Below are 20,676 nucleotides of genomic sequence, written 5' to 3'. Positions count from 1 at the left end.
CTTTCAAAAATATCTATGGCACCTCTCCACTTCCTAAAATATTACAATGGGCAAAAATAGGCACTGGAGACTGCGTGACGTCATGAGTACCCTTACCTTTTCAGATCCGCTTTTAACTCCTCCGAGGCCGTGGTGGACAATATGGCATTCGTGAATTTTCTCGAGGTTCTTTTTCCATCAGTTCTTCCAAACAGTTAATTTCTCCAACTAACCGATATTTTGTATTTTTCAATTAATGGCGGAAGCACTAAAGAAAAGACCTGAGGCCCCACTAACGAATTTGCGTTTTAGTTTGCGATAATCGGCAAAATGATTATAGCATTATTTTTTTGGGGTTGCATTGCGTTGCTATCTGCAAAATTTTTGCGGAGATCATTACATGGTATTTTACATTAAAAGTGCATAGGATCGAGTATTTCAAGATACTTTTTTCTTCGTTTCACGAATTTACAAATATACTAAGATAGTATTAAGTTAAGGATTTTGGAAGGCCTGTTTGAACGTTAAACACAAATTGACAAGTACAGCTTCGCTTTTTTAAAATTTTAATGTTTATTTTTCACTATTCCCTTGAATCCCGTTCAAACTAGGTATTTACTCTTCTGTAATATTTCCTCAAAAAAGACAACTTCCAACTTTGATGAGTCAGAAGCCAGAGAAGCTGGTTCTGTGTATGTGGAAATGCTGGATTCTCTCTCTGTACAAACCCAACCGCTAAGCAAAGGAAGCAGTTTGCCTTACTTTGCATGCGAAAGCGAAAGACAAATACCCGAAAGGAAACTTAGTAATCCGAAGGCGGTTCATGAGTTAACAACACTACAAATGTATGCAGATAGGAGGTAAATTTATTTGCTTTTTTTTTCTTTTTAAAGAATGCACATTATCTATGCTACAGAATAAGTAGTATAAATAGTATATAGTAGAATTTCTACTGTGTAATTTTCTGTGTAGTACTGTAGGATGGGAAATGGAATCTAAGTTGGAAACCTGGGGTCAAAACTTCTGTAAGTTGTTCTTGTTCAGAACATATGACATGTAAACTTAATTTTGTACGTATGTATGTATGCAACAACATATCAGGGAATATATGGAATATATTTTCCATCCTCTTATCGACAAGCGTATGTTAATTTTATTCTCTGTTACATTTCGTATATCTTCACCAAGAAGATGGAGCTCATCTTTTGTCCAAATTTGCATCACTCCAAATAAATAAATAAATAAATAAAAAACGATGAACTGGTGGTTTGATATACCAAAGTATTTTACGGCAACCGAATGGTGTTTAAGGAATTTGGTTTACCAAAACTTCTTTACATATTTATTCCGTCCGTGTGTCCGCCCGTTCGGAAGAAAAAATCTGAAGCACTACTTGATTAATAGCCATCAATTTTGACCACGAGGTTGAGGGTCAAAAATTCGCAACTAAGTTTGTTGATGGAATGATATTTAAACCGGTAAGTAGTAGAAACCAACCATTTCCGGTTTTAAAACACTCATTTTGCTATTGAGCGAAAAAAAAACACGGTAATAGATATAGAGAAGCGGTTTCCTGTAATCGATTAACCGTCCCAACCAAGGATGTTATAAAATACAGGAACTGCCCATACAACAAAATCGTGAAGTGATACGTCATAGTTCCGCCACACCTACTCTGCCCCGCTCCACGCTACTAAAGCGCAATGTTTTGAGCGGAAACTAGAGTAACCAATCAGACGTGCTGGCTCAGACGATCCTCGATTATTTATTTATTTATTTATTATTATTATTATTATTATTATTATTATTATTATTATTATTATTATTATTATTATTATTTTGCTTCATTGATTTCATAGGATGAAGATACGTATGGACAGGTCCTCTATTTTATAACATCGTGGTCCCAATGATACATTTATTATCCATCCTTAAGTCTTTACTAAAATCGGAAGTGATAGAAACCCATTACAATTTCCGGATTCAATATTGATTTACACAGAGCAAAAACGATGAGATAGCAACAAGATTTTTTTTTTCAAAAATCGATTTTGTGTTGTAAGAACAGAACACTATTCTAAGCGGAAGTAGCAAGAATTAACGACTTGTTCCAACATTGATCGCTCTAGAATAAACACGGTAATATGAAAGAGGATCAAAAACTAAGGTTACAAGGTCGATATTTCGGGATTTTCGTCTGTTATAGAGAAATGAGGAGTGTGCGGTAATTTTAATACACGGAGTTAGTAACTGTGCAGAGTTTCAGCCATCCACCACTACGGCACACAAATAGCGACTCGTTTGGAAGACTGGCCTCGCGAAGAAGTCCGCTTAGTTGTAATATTTAGTTAAGGAACTTTATTAAAGAGCGGAACATACAACCTGTATTATTATTCTGAACTTCCAATTCCATAACATTCATTCAACAGACAATAAAAATCCATAATGCTCTAAAATATAAATACATATTAATTTTTAATTAAAGTTTAATTGAAGTAATAAATAAGTTCAGTTTTTAAATGGACATTTAAATACGCTTGGAAGAGAAAGGAGTAAAAAAAAAAAAAATCACCTTTCATTTCAAAAGGAGGGTAAAAGATGAATATTTCCTCTTAGAAACCAATGGACTTCGAAAGAACAATATAGCTCAATCTCTTAAAGAAAAGAACCGTTAAAAGAAAGGCAGGATACTCGTTGAACACACATTCTTAAAAGAATGCCAATAATTCATTTTATCTTTTTTACTTTCGAGCGACGATGAGAGAGAAAAAGTATGATTATAACAATACCAAAGATATCAAGGGCTATATATACACGTTTGATGGCTTCTATATTCCGAGAAAGTTATTTTTGGATATAGTCCATCCATTTGTTACGGTTCTAAAGGCGATAGATTCAAAACATATCCGGAGTAAATTTTAAACTTAAGGGTTTTTATGAAATTCTCCAGAGAAAGATGCGATTTTTATCCTATCTCCACGAATAAAGGAAATGGAAGGTAAAAAAAAAAAAATCTCGAAACGATTTTATTTATATTTTATTAAGAGGTCTATAAACACGGTATAAGTAATTTTTGTAGAAAAAATCAGAAGAGCCAAGTTACTCTTATAGTAATAATCCCTTCGGTTTTATTATAACAGAGAAGGAAACAGGAATCATTATTATTACCTGTTATGATATTTTTGCTACGAATCCTGGCGCCAGCCCAATGCATTGCTGCGCATTTGACTGTAAATGGACCTTTACACATCGCCCTCACTGGACTACGGGAAACCTGCAGGGAGGTGTTCCTGTCTGTGCTCCAACGTAGTTTGTTGCAATGGAAATTGCGATGTTGAGTGATAGTTCATTATTTTGGTGGTCCAATAGAGCACAACCAGTGATAGTTCATTATTTTGGTGGTCCAATAGAGCACAACCAGTGATGGTAGCACCAGTCAGATATAAACCGATTAATCTTCTGTATTGCTGCGTTTGTTCCTTGTCACTTTCTGTTCTATAATTTTGGCGTGAACTTTACATTTGCGAATGTGTTTTCTTTCTTTCTTCATAATATTCAGGCGCACCTTATATTTCCATGCGCTCTATATTCGATAATATATGTTAGTTGAATAAGTTATTTTATAACTACGTAAACTTCATGGTTTAACTAAACAGAAGGTGAAAAAGCCCTTTGTTTACGAGAAAATTTAACATCCATACATATGAAGACATCACAATAAAAGAGAGCTATTTTGTAGGAATCTCACTATTGGAGCCCTCCTACTCTACATTTTGCAGAGCAATGTTGTATGAGTATTGCTGGAATTTAGCCAGGTGGAGCGAGACAAACTGGAATCTCTTCACATAAAAATGAAAATATAATGCTTAAAAAGCAATCTCATATAAAATATGTATACTGTAAACAACAATTACGTTATGTAAATGCTTAATATCCGTTGTAGAATGCAGCTATATACATATGGTGTACGGGAATACCATATAGTAATTCCTGGGATTTTCCAGGAGTTCTCTTGTGCATCCACTCACTCTTTAAAGATAACAACACAAGAGCTACAATCGCTAATAGATGTCGGCATTATCTCCTAGTATTTCTTTTCTTTTTTCACGGTACGATAATATTCACAATAATTCAAGGATGGGTGTTGAAAGTTTGCTCAAAGACACATTCAATTATACTACGTAATATGATAAACTTTAATAATAATAATTTCTTCCACTCGTTATTGAGAGTATTGTGTGTGTGTGTGTAAATCAATAACTACGAGCAAGGGCGCCCATGTTGTGGTTTCCAAGGGGGAGCAAATATAAGCGAGGTTTCAAATATAGTTTCAAATTTTGCTATAACTAATGTAAAAATTCTTTTGGGCTTTCGATATTCCCAAGTACGATTTTCTCTTAGGGGGAGCGAGCGGCCCACCTTGCCCCCCACTGATGGGCGCCCTTGACTACGAGGGTAAGTAAAATGTTATAAGCAATTTTGACATAATTCTTCTTGTATTGTTCTCGTGTATTTTATTGTTATGCTGTTGTGGTCACGCTATGAAAGTTTGATCCTAATTCCTCCATTTGTCTTCCTTTTGTTGCAGATAGATCATGGCTGCTCCATTAGAAGTTTCCATCAAAGAGGAACAACAAGCAGTGATCCAGGTTTTGTGGTCGGAAGGGGTATTAGGGGCCGCAATCCATCAAAGACTTTCGGCACAATAGTCAATAGTCACTCGTCTGTGTAATAGAACCGTGTAACATGCACACTCAATGTTGTCATCATTTGTGAACCTAGATGGTCGTGCGGCTGCTTTCTCGTGCATAGCAATTGGTGCGATCATTTTTGAAATTTTCAATCCGCTCATAGACACTCTGTTGAGGCAAGACACTGTTCCCGTATTGTGCCGAAAGTCTCTGATGGATTGCGGTCCCTGATACACCTTCCGGATCATTGCTCGTTGTTTTTCATTGGTGCAAATTTCTAATGGAACAGATATGATCTATCTGCAACAAAAGGACGAATTAGGATCAAGCTTTCATAGCATAACCACAACAGCATAACGAGACAGAGATCAGCATGAACAATGGCAGAAGAGTTATGTCAAAATTGCGGATAATTTTTGACCCACCCTTTTATATATCAGGGATGGCCAACTTTTCTAAGTTTTAGGACTGATTTTCATTTAAGAAATCACTGTGTCTCGATATGCAGATCCTTGCTTGGTCTTGATCTCGTCTCAATATGCTTGACATAAAGTGTGTGAAATTTATATATAGGCCTATCTATCTATATCTATATCTATCTATCTATCTATCTATCTATCTATCTATCTATCTATCTATCTATCTATATATATATATATATATATATATATATATATATATATATAAATGTGTGTGTTTTTGTGTGTCAAAGTAGTATAATCTCACAGCCTGTCCTTTCCTCTTATTTACTATTTTCTTTTCTTTCACAATTTTCTGTAAAATTTCGGGAATTTGTTGCTAAATTTGCGTAAAAATTTACTAAAAAGATTATACAAAACAACTGCAATCTTATCGGAGTACTAAGACTTAAGCTTGGCACCTAATACTGTTTTCATACCAGAACGAAACATTTACCACTCAAGAATTGATCGATTATTTTGTACTGTATTTAGTGTTTTTGATAGCAACAGTGCTATATGAAACAAAATAGTTTAAAGTGCGATGTGAACCACTAATTCTAGAGTGGAATCTGAATTCAATGTTTTCCCATTAGAAATCGAACCTGGGTCTTTGTGCAGCAAAGACAAGCGTGTTAGCCACTAGACTTGCGAGGTGGGTTCATTTACAGAACGGTAAATATTTCTAGGATATTAGTAACATTTGATGTAGTGGTGCATGAAAAAGTTGACATCTTGCAGTTCGCACGTGAAAGTATGCAAAATTAGTAGTTCTTGCACGAGAATATCGCCAATAGAGCATAAAACAAATATAAGTATGCAAAATGAGTGGTTCTTTCACGAGAATATCACTAATAGCGCACAAATCAAGGGAAAGTATGCAAAATCAGCAGAAAATATTATTTGTTTGATTTTATCAATTAAAAAAAAGTATGTACAGTATTAAAGGTTATCTTTGTTTTTGTTAAAGTACACCTGCTGTTCTTAGTGGTAAGATACATAGAACGAAAGACAGCTTAATTCCTGATAAATAATTCAAAAACGGAAGTCGGAAAGGAAGATCTACAGGAAGGAACGCAATAAAGGAATCATGAAATAAGCCTCCGTTTCTCTAACGTAAAGTATTATTAATTGTTGAAACAAAACAAAACAAAACAAAACAAAACAAAAAAAAAGCAAAACAAGAACGGGGAAGAACTTTTCAAACGGTTTTTTTTTTTCTGTATAAACGTTAGTACTTTGTCACCGCTTGAGATGGTGCTTCGTAGAGATAGTACGTGTTACACGTTACCTTGCAGTTCGACCAGCAGCGAAGCGACATTAAAGATGCAAAACGAAATTTCTAGCTGGGATGCAGTTCTCGTAGATTTCCGTCAGACACGTTTCTTCTCTCGGTTTTTCCGTATCCTTCCTCTTGAAATGAAAGAAAAAAGATTAAAAAAAAATGAAAGACAGGAACAAGCTCTGCTTTTCAACAGAAAACTCCCCTTTACTTCTTTTACTCTCTGTCTCTGAATGGCCCCTCAGTGAGCATCACACCCCAATCTTCCCGGCCTGTTCGATCAATTATGCAAAGCTGAATACATAGCAGACCTATGACGTCACACTAGTTGACTAAAGCTATTAGCATGGCTATCTAGTATAAAAGCAGAGCGAGATGAAAGATAAGAAAAAGTTAGATTCGAAGCGGACTTGCTACGAGATACAGATGTATGTTTCCTGTTTTATTAAACGACTTTGGTAATCGCTGAATATCTGCACACCATCTCGTGTTTTTTCTTTCGTAGCCAGTTTTAAAAAGATAAGAAGTAGTGTAATTTCGTTAATATTTAACATCGCATACGGCTACGGTAAACAAAGTATGCCAAACATATTCCAAGCGCATAAAACACGTGAAAGAATACAAAATCAGTAATTTCTTTGAGGACAGTATCACCACTAGCGCACAAAACAAGTATGCAAAATCACTAATTCTTTTAGGCAAATATCATCTAGCTCGCAAAACAAGTAAAAGTAATCACTAATTCTTTTAGCCAAATATCGCTATTAGCTCAAAAAAAAAGTAAAAATATGTGAAATCGCTATTCTTTTAGGCAAATATCACCGCTAGCTCACAAAACAAGTGGAAGTATGCAAAATCAGTAATTCTTTTAGGCAAATATCACTACTTGCGCACGAAACAAGTGAAAGTATGCAAAATCACTAATCCTTTTAGACAAATATCACTATTAGCTTACAAAACAAGTAAAAGTATGCAAAATGACTAATTCTTTTAGGCAAATATCACTGCTAGCTCGCAAAATAAGTACAAGTATGTAAAATCATAGGTATTTTAGTAGAATATCACCTCTAGCGCACAAAACAAGTAAAAGTGCGTGAAATCAACAGTTCTTTTAGTAAAATGTCATCTTTCGCGTGCAAAACAAATGAAAGTACGATGCATAGATTATTCCTTAATCTGATTTTATTACTTTAACCGACGTATTGGAATAATCAGGATTTCTCTTTGAACTTCTAGTCATTAAAAGAAAAGCTTGCGATATTCCCTTTTGGATTTATTTCTCGCTTGGTTATTAGTTAATCAATCTAGTTTATTATATAAACAGGGCACGTCGTATCGTAACTGAATTAATGTTCAGTTCTGCTATGGTAATATTACAATAATAAAAGTATTTTCTTGCTTATCGGTCCTTATATAATTTAAAAGCACTTTTCTCCTGCCAAAACTAAATGTTATTGTTATCAATGAGTATCCATTTCCAGTGAATATTACTAAAGCGCATTGAACGAGTGGAAATGCACAAAAGCCGGAGAATATTATTACAAACTGTGCACAAGCAAGTCTAGATATTTTAAACTAAGTAGCAGACGTATTCCAATGAATATCATTAGCTCATAAATTAAGCACAAGAGTGCAACCATAGTTGTTGAGCGTGAAGAGGGAGAATCGCCGCATCGCAATGGAATCCTTAAGAGGCCTCATCCCGGTGAAATTAAAATACCGTTAATTTTACAGTAATTATGTAATGCCTTCAAGTAGATAAAAGATAATCGAAGTGTGGAACAAGAGCTCCCTAGACAATATCATTTTACATGAGATACCGTTATCACGACTCACTTATCTGCTTTCGACTTCGAGCAATTTTGAAAATCGGCATTTATTTTCGCGTTTCTAAACGACTGAAAACGGAAAGCCACTAGGTGACTTGTGATAACGGTACCTCACGCAATATAATATTGTCTAGAGCGCTCTTGTTCCACATTTCAATTATCTTTTATCTATTTGAAGATATTACATAATTACTGTAAAATTAGCGGTAGTTTAATTTCGCCGGTATGAGGCCTCTTAAATAAAGTCTTACTAAGTGGTTTTAGTAACACGGAATGTGTCTTTACTAACTACATATGTGAACTGTGTAACATGCAGTAATTTTATAATTTGGATTTGGATTACTTTATAAATTAGGGGGACTATAAGCTAAGATTTAATCGTGTAACTTCCATAGCATCATTGATTCAGTTGATGTAGAGGCGGGGAAGATATAAACCAAATCTACTCATATATGTTATTGATAGTAAAGTAAAATAAAGGAACTGTCTTGCATATGTGCAGTCTTGTTTATATATATATATATATAAAACTGGCTACCTGTTTCTCTTTAACCACTTGCCTTACATATTTTAGTCACAAAGATTTTACCTATTTTACACATTTTTTATTTGCTTTTTGGAATGTACACTTGATGCCACTAACAACGGTTGAAACAAAATATATAATTGACGGTGCTATGACGTCATAAATCCTTTAACAAAAACCTTAACATTATTATCCCGAGTTAACTCTGTAGCAAGTATACTCGGGTTCGCAGAAAAATGCAAACTTTTGTTACAGATCCTACGAGTAAACTCGGGTTAATAATATATTATACATAACAGGATTCCGAGTATACTCGGGTTAATAAGGCAAGTGGTTCAATAGCCTTGAGTTCGTGCCTACAGTTGCAATTAAATCAAACAAATGTGGATTTTCTTTGGCCAGTTGAAATATTTATTTAGAGCTACAGAACTGGAATTTCCCATATATGGTTGCTGGAATATGGTCTTCTAAAGGAGAGTGGGTGGCCAAGATTTTTTTAAAACAAGATTGTACATCGTGGTTATGTAACTAAAGCGAGTTGTCTCAGATTCGATCACCAGTACAAATTTGACTCGGAAACCTTCTACAGTGTCCAAAGTTGAAAAAGGATACTGTACTACAATTGACCGATCTTAAACCTTGCAATGTAAACAACACACATGAAGAAATTAAGTTTATTAACATGGTACTCCACAGCGTCACTGTTCATAAATGTCTATGGGCGGCCAGATTGCTTTATATTGGATGACATATGGTCAACACATAGATTTCCATTGTCCTTATTTCTCGATTTTCCAAACCAGATTCACTACTTCTTAATTCAATTAGCTCTCCGATTATTATAATTTTGTATTCTACCAGGAACCGAACTCAGAAAAACGCGTGCTAATCTTTTGGATATAAGGAACGTCATTTAGAGTTATTAGTGGTAACGGAAGGGAGAATGTTTCGGATTCCGGTCCCGGAACCTAAATAAACGTTTTGATTCGGTGGGCTTTCCGGAAAAGAACCGAAATACATTTTGACTTGATCATATTTATTCACGGAACCGAAAACCATAATTCGGCGTGCTTCGGGAAGAGAACTGAAATACATTTTGACTTATCATATTTGTTTACGGAACAGAAAACCATAATTCGGCTGCTTCGGGAAGAGAAATGATATTCATTTTGACTTAATCACGGAACCGAAAACCATAATTCGGCTGTCTCGAGAAGAGAACCGAAATATATTTTAACTTTATCACATTTGTTCACGGAATCGAAAACCATAATTCGGCTGCTTCGGGAAGAGAACAGAAATACATTTACACTTAATCATATTTGTTCACGGAACCGAAAGCCATAACTCTGCGTGCTTCCGAAAGAGAACCGAAATACAGTTTGATTTAATCATATTTGTTCACGAAACCGAAAACTGTAATTCGGTATGCTTCGAGAATCATACTTGTTCACGGAATCTGAAAACCATAATGTGACGTGGTTCTGGAAGAGGCTCAAAATACATTTGGACATATCCTTAGTTGTACCGGAATTTTAGTGTTCGTTTCAGAACTGATCTTATTATATGAGACGATAACCTACAGCTTATTTGGCATTCAAAAGCCACGTAAACTCCTACCGGAAATCAAAACCTGAGTCATTAGCACCAAAGGCAGGTACGCTAAGCAAAGAGACACAAGGCGCTAATTTCGATATTATTGGTTCAGTTCACAAAATTGAACACTACAATTCAGTGTGTTTCGAGAACACATCATCATAATTAGCAAGCATCGTTACGGTCAACATAGTTACAAGCTGCACAGAATGTTTTAAGTATTCATCTCGGCGAAATTAAAATACCGCTAATTTTACAGTAATTATGTGATATCTTCAAATAGATAAAAGATAATTGACATATGGAACAAGAGCGCCCTAGACAATATTATTTTGCGTGAGGTACCGTTATTACAAGTCACCTAGTGGCTTTCCGTTTTCAGCTGTTTAGAAACGCGAAAATAAATGCCGATTTTCAAAATGGCTCGAAATCGAAAGCAGATAAGTGAGTCGTGATAACGGTTTCTCATGTAAAATAATATTGTCTAGGGCGCTCTTGTTCCACATTTCGATTATCTTTTATCTATTTGAAAATATCACATAATTACTGTAAAATTAGCGGTATTTTAATTTCGCCGGGATGAAGACTCTTAAGCAATTGTGACATGATAACTCAAGAAGATCGACCTACAGCAACGAAAGGTCGATTTTCTTACAAAACCTACTTCACTTTTCACTGTAATTACATTTTCACTTCAATATCGATATCAATTCGGAAGTAAGAGGATCTGGCTTGCAAAAACTGTAGTTACTTACCTTCTTAACAACATTCTTTACTGCAAAGGACATACATCCCAAAAATTCGCTCCTCCTGTAAAGGTAAAAAAAATAATATATGTTAAATTACTTCGAGTTATATATTTATATAAGTATTAACAAATAAGATGTTTAAAGTTACTGGAACTATTAACGCATCTTTTATTGTTATTATTGCAGGATTACCTTAATCATCACGAATCTGGATTTATCGTGGTTAATAATTATAATAATATTATAATTTGATACCAAAATTTCCAATTATTGCGCTCCATATTCGAATTAGCGCAGTTACGAGATGTAGGCTATTATATGCGCGCAACCACAATTGTATTTACTTGGAGTTTCTATTATCCATATAGAGCTTCGTTTTTATCTGATGGTGACTGCTTACCATTTACTAGTAACTGCCTACCTTTGCCTAAAGTACGAGGTGGTTATTTATATTTCCTCATAGACTCTTTATATATTGCAAATAAAGATTAAAGAATAATCATGTTTTTTTTTTTTTTCTAAACGAACCTTTATTTTTTACTTAACATGTTTAAGATCTTTCTTATTTCCCCCCATTTCCTTTTACCTTATATGTAAAATGCAATTATTAGATTTTAATAAAAAAATCCTTGGCAATGACAATCCATCTCACTTGCATTGTTTATCTCGATTATCGCGGATTCAATTATTGCAATCGTTGCAATAGTTACCATTTTATGCAATATATATCACATTTTACAATTTTTTTCACATACCTTGAATTGTTGCGCGCAATAAGCTGTCAGAAAGGACAAGTAGTATCAATTGCGGTATAAATTGCGTTGAATCTGCATTGTCCTGTCTGTCTTATTTATTTTATTACTGCTGTAAAGGGAACCAAAATTTGGATGTTTATGGAACTGTAGCGTCTTTAGTTAGCAACACTGCTTAACAAGCGTGGCACTGTGTATTTTTTTTTAAACAAATTACATGTAAATTTGAAATATGTAATAATCTGACATAGTGTCATTTTATAAAATACAACTTTATACTGGGTTGGTAATACTGTTAACCTTGTGGTATCACAGAGTATGTCAAAGAATATCTCCTTGCCGATATTTGCGTAATACAAAACGTGTTTTGTTCATTACTTTAAAAGTTATGACAGCGTATCTAGATAAATGATCCACCCTTTATACTGAATATACACACAGGGTGTTCAAAAACAATACCAAACAACTTTGGACAATTAACTGGTACATACTAGCTTTGCTATCTTAAATAACTAGAAATATCTTAAATAACTAAAAATATCTTAAATAACTAGAAATAACTTAAATAACTAGAAATATCTTAAATAACTAGAAATATCTTAAATAACTAGAAATATCTTAAATAACTAGAAATAACTTAAATAACTAGAAATATCTTAAATAACTAGAAATATCTCAAATAACTAGAAATATCTTAAATAACTACAAATAACTTAAATAACTAGAAATATCTTAAATAACTAGAAATACCTTAAATAACTAGAAATATCTTAAATAACTAGAAATAGAAATCGCTGATCAAAGTAACGTTTATTTAAAAATAATAAATGTGTAACAGTTTCGCCAACCAACTGAATATATTGGCTTCATCAGACACTCGCTGAACAAAGCAACGTTTATTTAAAAATAATAAATGTGTAACAGTTTCCGCAACCAACTGAACATATTGGCTTCATCGGACACTCACTGAACAAAGCAACGTTTATTTATAAAATAATAAATGTGTAACAGTTTCGGCAACCAACTGAACATATTGGCTTCATCAGACACTCACTGAACAAAGCAACGTTTATTTATAAAATAATAAATGTGTAACAGTTTCGCCAACCAACTGAATATATTGGCTTCATCAGACACTCGCTGAACAAAACAACGTTTAATTAAAAATAATAAATGTGTAACAGTTTCGGCAACCAACTGAACATATTGGCTTCATCAGACACTCGCTGAACAAAGCAACGTTTATTTAAAAATAATAAATGTGTAACAGTTTCGGCAACAAACTGAACATATTGGCTTCATCAGACACTCGCTGAACAAAGCAACGTTTATTTATAAAATAATAAATGTGTAACAGTTTCGGCAACCAACTGAACATATTGGCTTCATCAGACACTCACTGAACAAAGCAACGTTTATTTATAAAATAATAAATGTGTAACAGTTTCGCCAACTAACTGAAAATATTGGCTTCATCAGACACTCACTGAACAAAGCAACGTTTATTTATAAAATAATAAATGTGTAACAGTTTCGCCAACTAACTGAACATATTGAACATATTGACACTGTAATCTCCTTGAATAGGAAAACTTTAAACAATAAATCCTTACACGAAAAACGTTAAGACCAACATGGGTGCACAAATGCGTCATTTCTGAGCTTCAGCTCGCCAAATATTGGTCGGAACGATAAAAATAAACGATCATAGCTCGAGAACTAAATGTAGGATGAAGTTCGGTTGATTATTTTGTGCCTAAAATTCCCATCAATTTACCAGTAGATGTGGAACAGGTGTCAGACGCGAGAGTATCCTCAAAGGAAATTCATGATGTTTTCTGGAAAACGGAAAATGAGAGATCAGGAAGTGGAAAGGGTACACATTTCTTATACCTCGATCCTTCATCCGTCATTTTGTTCTAACAAGACAGGGTACCCTGGTGTAACACGCCGATTGTGATAAGATTGCAGAGACATATAGAACATCGAAAAAGAAGCGACACGTATTGTTTTTAATATTGGCCAAGAAACGCATTGAAATGGTCAAATAGGGACATAAAAATGGGGTCAAAATGAGATTATGTGGAGAACATAACGAGAACAAGAAAAGATATCGGAAAAGATTAAATGTACGAAATACTACCCATGGCCAACGCAAGGCAATGAGGTAGAACACACCCATCCGAAGGAAGCACAACATCCGGAAATGGACCAATCACGTGCACAACATTGTCACAATGTGTTATGGAAATGATCGAAAAGGATGGTAAGAAGCAAGAAGAAAGAATAAACGAAAACAGAAAATATGTGTTTTTGCTTTGGGTGCATACGTCGCAAGTATGCGAGAGAGACGCAGATTCATCTCAATGCACGAAGATGGGAAAACACGCAGAAAGGATGCAAACGTCGTTCGTATAGACAGCCAGCGAGACAGTACTGCGCAGTGGGTTGCATATATCGCGTAATGGGAACAAAAATGCATAGCACAGTAGAATGTAATAGCAGGTGGTCCACATACGTAAAATAAATAGCAACAGCAATATCAGTACCATGCATGAATATCAACATTACAACGCGACGAAAATACGCGTACAATATAACAGTAATAATAACTTTTTTGTTTTTGTGTTACTACTGCCTACACACATTTTCGTTTCCAATATCCATCCCATCGTTGTTCCCATTACGCGATATATGCAACCCACTGCGCAATACTGTCTCGCTGGCTGTCTATACAAACATTTGCATCCTTCCTGCGCGTTCTCCCATCTTCGTGCATTGAGATGAATCTGCGTCTCTTTCGCATACGGGCTATGTATGCACCCAAAGCAAAAACACGTATTTTCTGTTTTCGTTTCTTCTTTTCTTCTTCCTTCTTACCACCCTTTTCGCTCATTTCCGTAACACATTGTGACAATGTTGTACACGTGATTGGTCCATTTCCGGATGTTGTGCTTCCTTCGGATGGGTGTGTTCTACCTTATTGCCTTGCGTTGACTATAGGTAGTATTTCGTACATTTAATCTTTTCCGATATCTTTTCTTGTTCTCGTTATGTTCCACATAATCTCATTTTGACCCCATTTTTATGACCCTATTTGACCCTTTCAATGCGTTTGCTAGCCGATATAAAAAAATACGCGTTGCTTCTTTTCCGATCTTATATACGTCTGTGCAATCTTATCACAATCGGTGTGTTACACAAGGGTACCCTGCCTTGTAAGACTTTATTTTATCGTTCCGACCAATTTTAGGCGGGATATGATTCCAAAATAGCGCCCACCTTGGTCTTCTTAATCTTTTTCCATGTTTTCGTGTTTGGATTTATTTCCCAAAGTTGTTTGGTGTTGTTTCCGTACATTCTGTATATAATAAGTTACTTTACAATCTCGACAGTTTGCACAACCCTAGATTATATAAAGGTTTTGCTGGACTTTTATTTTATTTATTTTTTATTTTTTATTTTTTTTTTAAGCGACGATTGTTGGACAAGGGTACGGAAAGGTGGTAAGAAAAATCACAGATCACTGAACACCACTTAATGAAAGGACAGATTGGTTGGTTGAAAGTTGCAAGAGTTTACTCCTTCAACTGTTTGTTGGATGGAACTTCTTTAAAATTGTTTCCTTCCATATCTTTTTTTAAAAGAAGTTCTTGTTTTACAGAAAAAGTAAAGAAGAGGAAAACAAAGATCTTAATTTTTCTATTTTTCGTCTAGGCCTAATGTTGTTTTCTTCTTACTGTGATTCGTAGACTACTTGTTTTTAAAGTTGTTTTTTTTTTCTTTCCTTTTGAATGGTTCTTTTTCAAACTTTTCTCCCCTTTGAATGTCTTTTTCCTTTCTTTAGAAATAAAGAAAAGAAGAAGAAAAACTCCGTTTCTGTTGGCTTCAGGAGTCAGGATCTCTTTTACTCTAGTAGTCGAATCTGTCAGAGTTTCCAACCATAAATAAAAATCCAGCCATAGGTAACCAATAACAAATATTTCTGTGATAACATTACTACTCTACCAACACACACAGTCGTCCAAACAATGGGAAACGGTAGGCTAACCAACTGTTACCGTTGGTCCTACGTTGTAATTCGCCATTTTGTCGACCAAACTCGATTACCAACGTAACCCCTACGAAATAAAAGTAAACTGCGATCACGAGTGCAATGTCGAAACTATTGGAGAAATGACGGTAAATTGTTGGTTGGCCAACGTAATTTTAGCTACACGATGATGGGCCAATGAATTTTTCAACTTAATTTTTGCAAATTATGGCAAAATTGTTGGCTAGCCAACATATTTTTTAGCCAAACAACGTTCAGCAAACGCATATTTCAACTTTATTTGTGCAATTGACGGCAAATTGTTGATTGGCCAACATAACTTTAGGTAAACAATGTCGGGCCAACGCATTTCTCAACTTTATTTTTACAACTGACAGCAATTTGTAGGTTGGCCAGCGTAGCTTTAGCTACACGGCGTTCGGCCAACTAATTTTTCAACTCCATTTTTGGAAATGATGGCAAAATCGCTGGCTGGCCATATACCTTTAGCCAAACAACGCCGAACCAACGCATTTCTCAACTTTATTTTTTCCAACTGACCGCAAATTGTTAGTTGGCCAACATAACTTTAGCTAAAACAACGTCGGGCCACCGCATTTCTCAACTTTATTATTTTTGCAACCGAAGGCAAATTGTTGGTTGGCCCACATACCTGTAGCTAACCGACGTCCGGCCAACTCATGTTCTAAGTTTTATTTTTGCAAGTGACGGCAATCTGTTGGTTGGCCAACATAACTTTAGTTAACCAATGTTAGGCCAACACATTTTCCAACTTAATGTTGTCCCGTAAATCTGTTGATATTGACAAGTTATTTTCTGGCAAAAAAAAAAAAAAAAAAAAGTCTCGAACTGACACCAAAAAATGTAGAGAAGCATCTCGTGATATATACTATAAAGAGAGGAGGAATAAATCATACGAGAAGGAATAAATCATAAAAAAGGAAACTTATTTTTTATAAATGAAAACATGTAGAAAAGTGAGGCTTGAATTATTTTCGTGTAAATGCACTCTAAAATACAGTTGTAAAGAGAAACTAGAAATTACGTTCTCATACTGTTGTGTTCATTTTAATCTCATAATCTGTTACTGACTGTAAATATCATAATAATAAATCTCTGAAACGGAAAGTACACTTCTATCACTTACGAAATTTCTATCACCTATCACTTACGAAACTTCTATCACAACTTCGTTACATGTTTGGAAGTGTTCTCTTTTATTGTATTGTTAGTGTACATTAAATGCATATTTTAACATATTTAACAGCACAGTTGCATGCACATTTCATGAATTTTAAGTGCATAAAAATCCTATGTCTATTTATAAGGAAGAAGTTGTACATTCTGTATCTTTTTATCATATTTCCTAAACATAAATACTAATAAAACGTAAAAGCAAATCTATGGGTTGTTAATTTATGATCAGATCTTATTAGATTCAATTTTGACTTCCAATGCACAGCAATGCACAGTTTTCTGAAAACTTGACTTCCAATACACAGCAAAATAATTTGAAAACTTGGAACATTTGCGGATTATGTGATAAAGAATAGAGAACTCTTATAGTTGGTGGTTGGAGTTTTAAAAGCCTAAACAAATACCATTAATTCAACATCTTAAAATAAGAGCTCCCGTGTTGCTAAGCGGTTAGCGTACGCGTGTTTGGTGCAGGAGAATGAGGTTTGATTCCCGGACGGAGCTCATGTGGTTCGAATCCCACGTTAAACTGTAGTCCATATCTCACAAAGCCTCGCTGCTGAAAGAGACACTAAGCTCAAATCAAGTAAAAAAAAAAAAAAATCTACATCTTAAGATTCAGAAAATAACATTTTATATTGTCCTGAAAGAGATAATTTTGTTGTTTACAATAATAACAATAATTACAATACGGTCGTGAAAACTTGTTGCTACAACCATACATAAATGTTACGGTTATGTAACTACTAATATGAACGTTGTAGCTGCACACTGTATTTAATAGGTATGCGTTAATACAAGAATTGGTGTTTTTTTAATGCGTCGTGTGGTCCACAAGTCGCTTTCAATAGTTAGCTTATAAGAATTTTTGTACTCTTAATTGACTATCTTATAGCAGTTTACGCAATCTTCACTGACAAACTTATAGCAGTTTACGAACCCTCAATTGATTGGCTTACAGGAATTTACACACCCTTTGTTGGATAGCTTAAAGCGGGTTATGTACTCTTCATTAACTACTTTATAGCAGTTTATACTCTTCATTGGCTAACTTACAGGCTTCACTGACTAGCTTATAGCCGGTTATGTAGTCTTCATTGACTACCTTATAGCAGTTTATGTGCTCTTCATTGGCCAAGTTACAGGAAGTTATGCACTTTTCACTGACTAGCTTATAGCAATTAACGAACTCTTTATTGAGCTTATAGCCGGTTATGTAGTCTTCATTGACTACCTTATAGCAGTTTATGTACTCTACATTGGCTACCTTACATGAATTTACGTACTCTTCACTGACTAGCTTGTAGCTTATAGCAATTAATACTTTTTATTGAGTAGCTTATAGCATTTTATGCACTCTTCAGTGACTAGCTTATAGCAGTTCTGTGTATTCTTCATTGACTAGTTTACACTGGTTCACGTACTCTTCATTGACTAGCTTTAGCAGTTTATGCACTATTGACTAGAGTATCACGGTTCATGTACTCTTCATTGATTAGCTCATGACAGTTTATGACCGCTTCACTGACAAAGTTATAGCAATTTACGCACTTTTTATTGACTGACTTAATTGCTGGTGGTTTACTTGCTATCCCATTATATTTGTCAGGTGGTTTAATTGGAGTTTAACTTCTGTTTCAGCACTGAGGTTGTACAAGAAATGTGTCTACAGTTTAGAAAATAACGTAAATCCGAATCACATGGACTCTGACTTCGAATCAAAACCGGCTCTCCCGAGTCAAAAGCGTGTATGATAACCATATACCCACGATGAAAGTAGTCATTGAATAAGGTATTAGCTACGTAATTAAAACACTATATATATATATACGAGGTTATATTGGATAGTAAGTCGTATGGGTTAAAACAAAACCTTTACAATATATTTAAAACTATTATTTGTGAATATGTTTGAAGAGTTGCTAACGCACGCTTCTTTCGTGCACGGGGTCCTGGCTTCGATTTCCAGTGAGAGAGCCTTGAAATTTGAAATTATAACGGTAGTTCGGATTCCACCTTAAATTGTACGTCCATGTCTCGCATAGCCTCAGTGCTGAAAAGGGACTCTAAATTTCAAGCAAGCAATAAATATAGAATAAACAGAAAGTCACATTTTCTTTCACGGAAGAGACAGGAACAATGGGAGTTCGTTATTAGATGCCAAAATGATTTTCGAAGAAGCTGTTCACTGTTCACAACCTAAAGGAAAGAATCGCATGATTCAGTGGCGAACCTTCTTCGATCTACGTAGTAGTCTAAAATCTGTCATACAAGAACATTTATGATTTTGATGTCTATTTAAAAAAAAAAGTGCTGCAAAACTAGACGTTTTTAGTACAAGTTTTAGGTGTTTGTAAATGAAAGGTATGCTAATACTAAAGCCATTCTTTATTCGTGTTGTGCTAAAATTTTGGAAATCAAATTATGGGTCATCTTATAGGACTTCTTACTAACTTTGCTATATTCATTCCCACTTTCGATATCGATATTTCGAGGGCAAAATGACCTGCACTTGATTAAAATGCAATAGATAAATTTCCCCTGAATAAATGTAGACTTCTGCTTTTGTCTTGGAGAAACCTCGGTTACTTTTAAAATGAAAGCCAAATATTGCGAAGACAGTTGGAAATCCTGCTCTTCTTTCGACCCGGAGGAGTAACTGGAGTAAAGAATCGATGGACGTGCCCGGAATTTGGACTGGTGCCAAGTTTTTGGTGTATGGAGGCTCCAGGCTGCTGGACTGAATTGGTCGCAGAGAGAAGAAGGGGCGTATCATCCTTCTCTCCCCCCCCCCCTTACACACACACAACACACTTCTTTCAGCTGTATCTGTATGTGTGGCTGGAACCTGGTTACTTGCAGACAGGAGAAACAACGAAGAAAGCAGGAAAAAAAAAATAACTTAACAAAATTTATTTGCAAGGAAGTGCTTTCTCTAGGACCTGGCGTTGTACGGTTGTATATGTTAGTTCGGTGTGGTGTGGAGGAGGCCCACACGGAACCATATTTCCATATTCGGATGATAAGCTCTCTGATCCTGGCTACGCAACTTCTGGTATTTCAAAAAATCCAGTTTTCCAGGAATGTCTCTGGCACTGAAAGAGAGAAACGGAAGAGAAAAAAGACACGAATAAAAGTAACAAAGAAGACCTAGTATTTCTAGAGGAAGCAGCGTATCTTTCAAGATTAAATTCGTATTTCCACTCCATTTTTTCTTTCTTTCTTTTTCTGATATCTTTTCAAGAAGCACCACGACCGCAATACGTGCGAGCAGAAAATTGCAAAAGACGAAGTCTTATAAAGTTCGAAAAAAAAAAAAAAAAGATAATATATATTAATTTTGCAGATAAAGTTCATCGTCTTAGTATTCTAGATATTGAAGGGAAAAAAAAAGAACATAGCTTCGAACCAGAAACGGAAATTTGAGCGTTAGTAATATAGTAGTGATTTGCTCCCAGCAAGTAATTTGTAACAAGCTCGTTCGATTTTGTTACTACTAGTAGTAGTAACAAGAATATACGATATATTGGTGTTTATTTTTTAGCTTTTTCTTTTTGCGTAGC

General features: G+C 35.0%; 1 protein-coding gene across 5 annotated transcripts in view; it reads right to left on the bottom strand.

The window, feature by feature from the left end:
* LOC145690075 (uncharacterized) overlaps positions 1 to 20,676 on the bottom strand; it is a 307,925-nt gene that overhangs the window by 247,133 nt on the left and 40,116 nt on the right. For all 5 annotated transcript variants that reach the window (XM_081764598.1, XM_081764599.1, XM_081764600.1 and 2 more), the window contains exon 2: positions 11,117 to 11,171. In XM_081764598.1, the coding sequence (XP_081620724.1) occupies positions 11,117 to 11,149 (33 nt within the window). In that variant the 5' untranslated portion in view covers positions 11,150 to 11,171. The remainder of the gene's footprint in view (positions 1 to 11,116; positions 11,172 to 20,676) is intronic.

Source organism: Thermobia domestica, chromosome 7 (assembly GCF_964235325.1).
Source record: "Thermobia domestica chromosome 7, izTheDome1.hap1.1, whole genome shotgun sequence".
NCBI classification, from domain to species: Eukaryota; Metazoa; Arthropoda; class Insecta; order Zygentoma; family Lepismatidae; genus Thermobia; species Thermobia domestica.
Note: the sequence above shows the minus strand (reverse complement) of the source record. Positions and strands in the feature narration are given on the sequence as shown.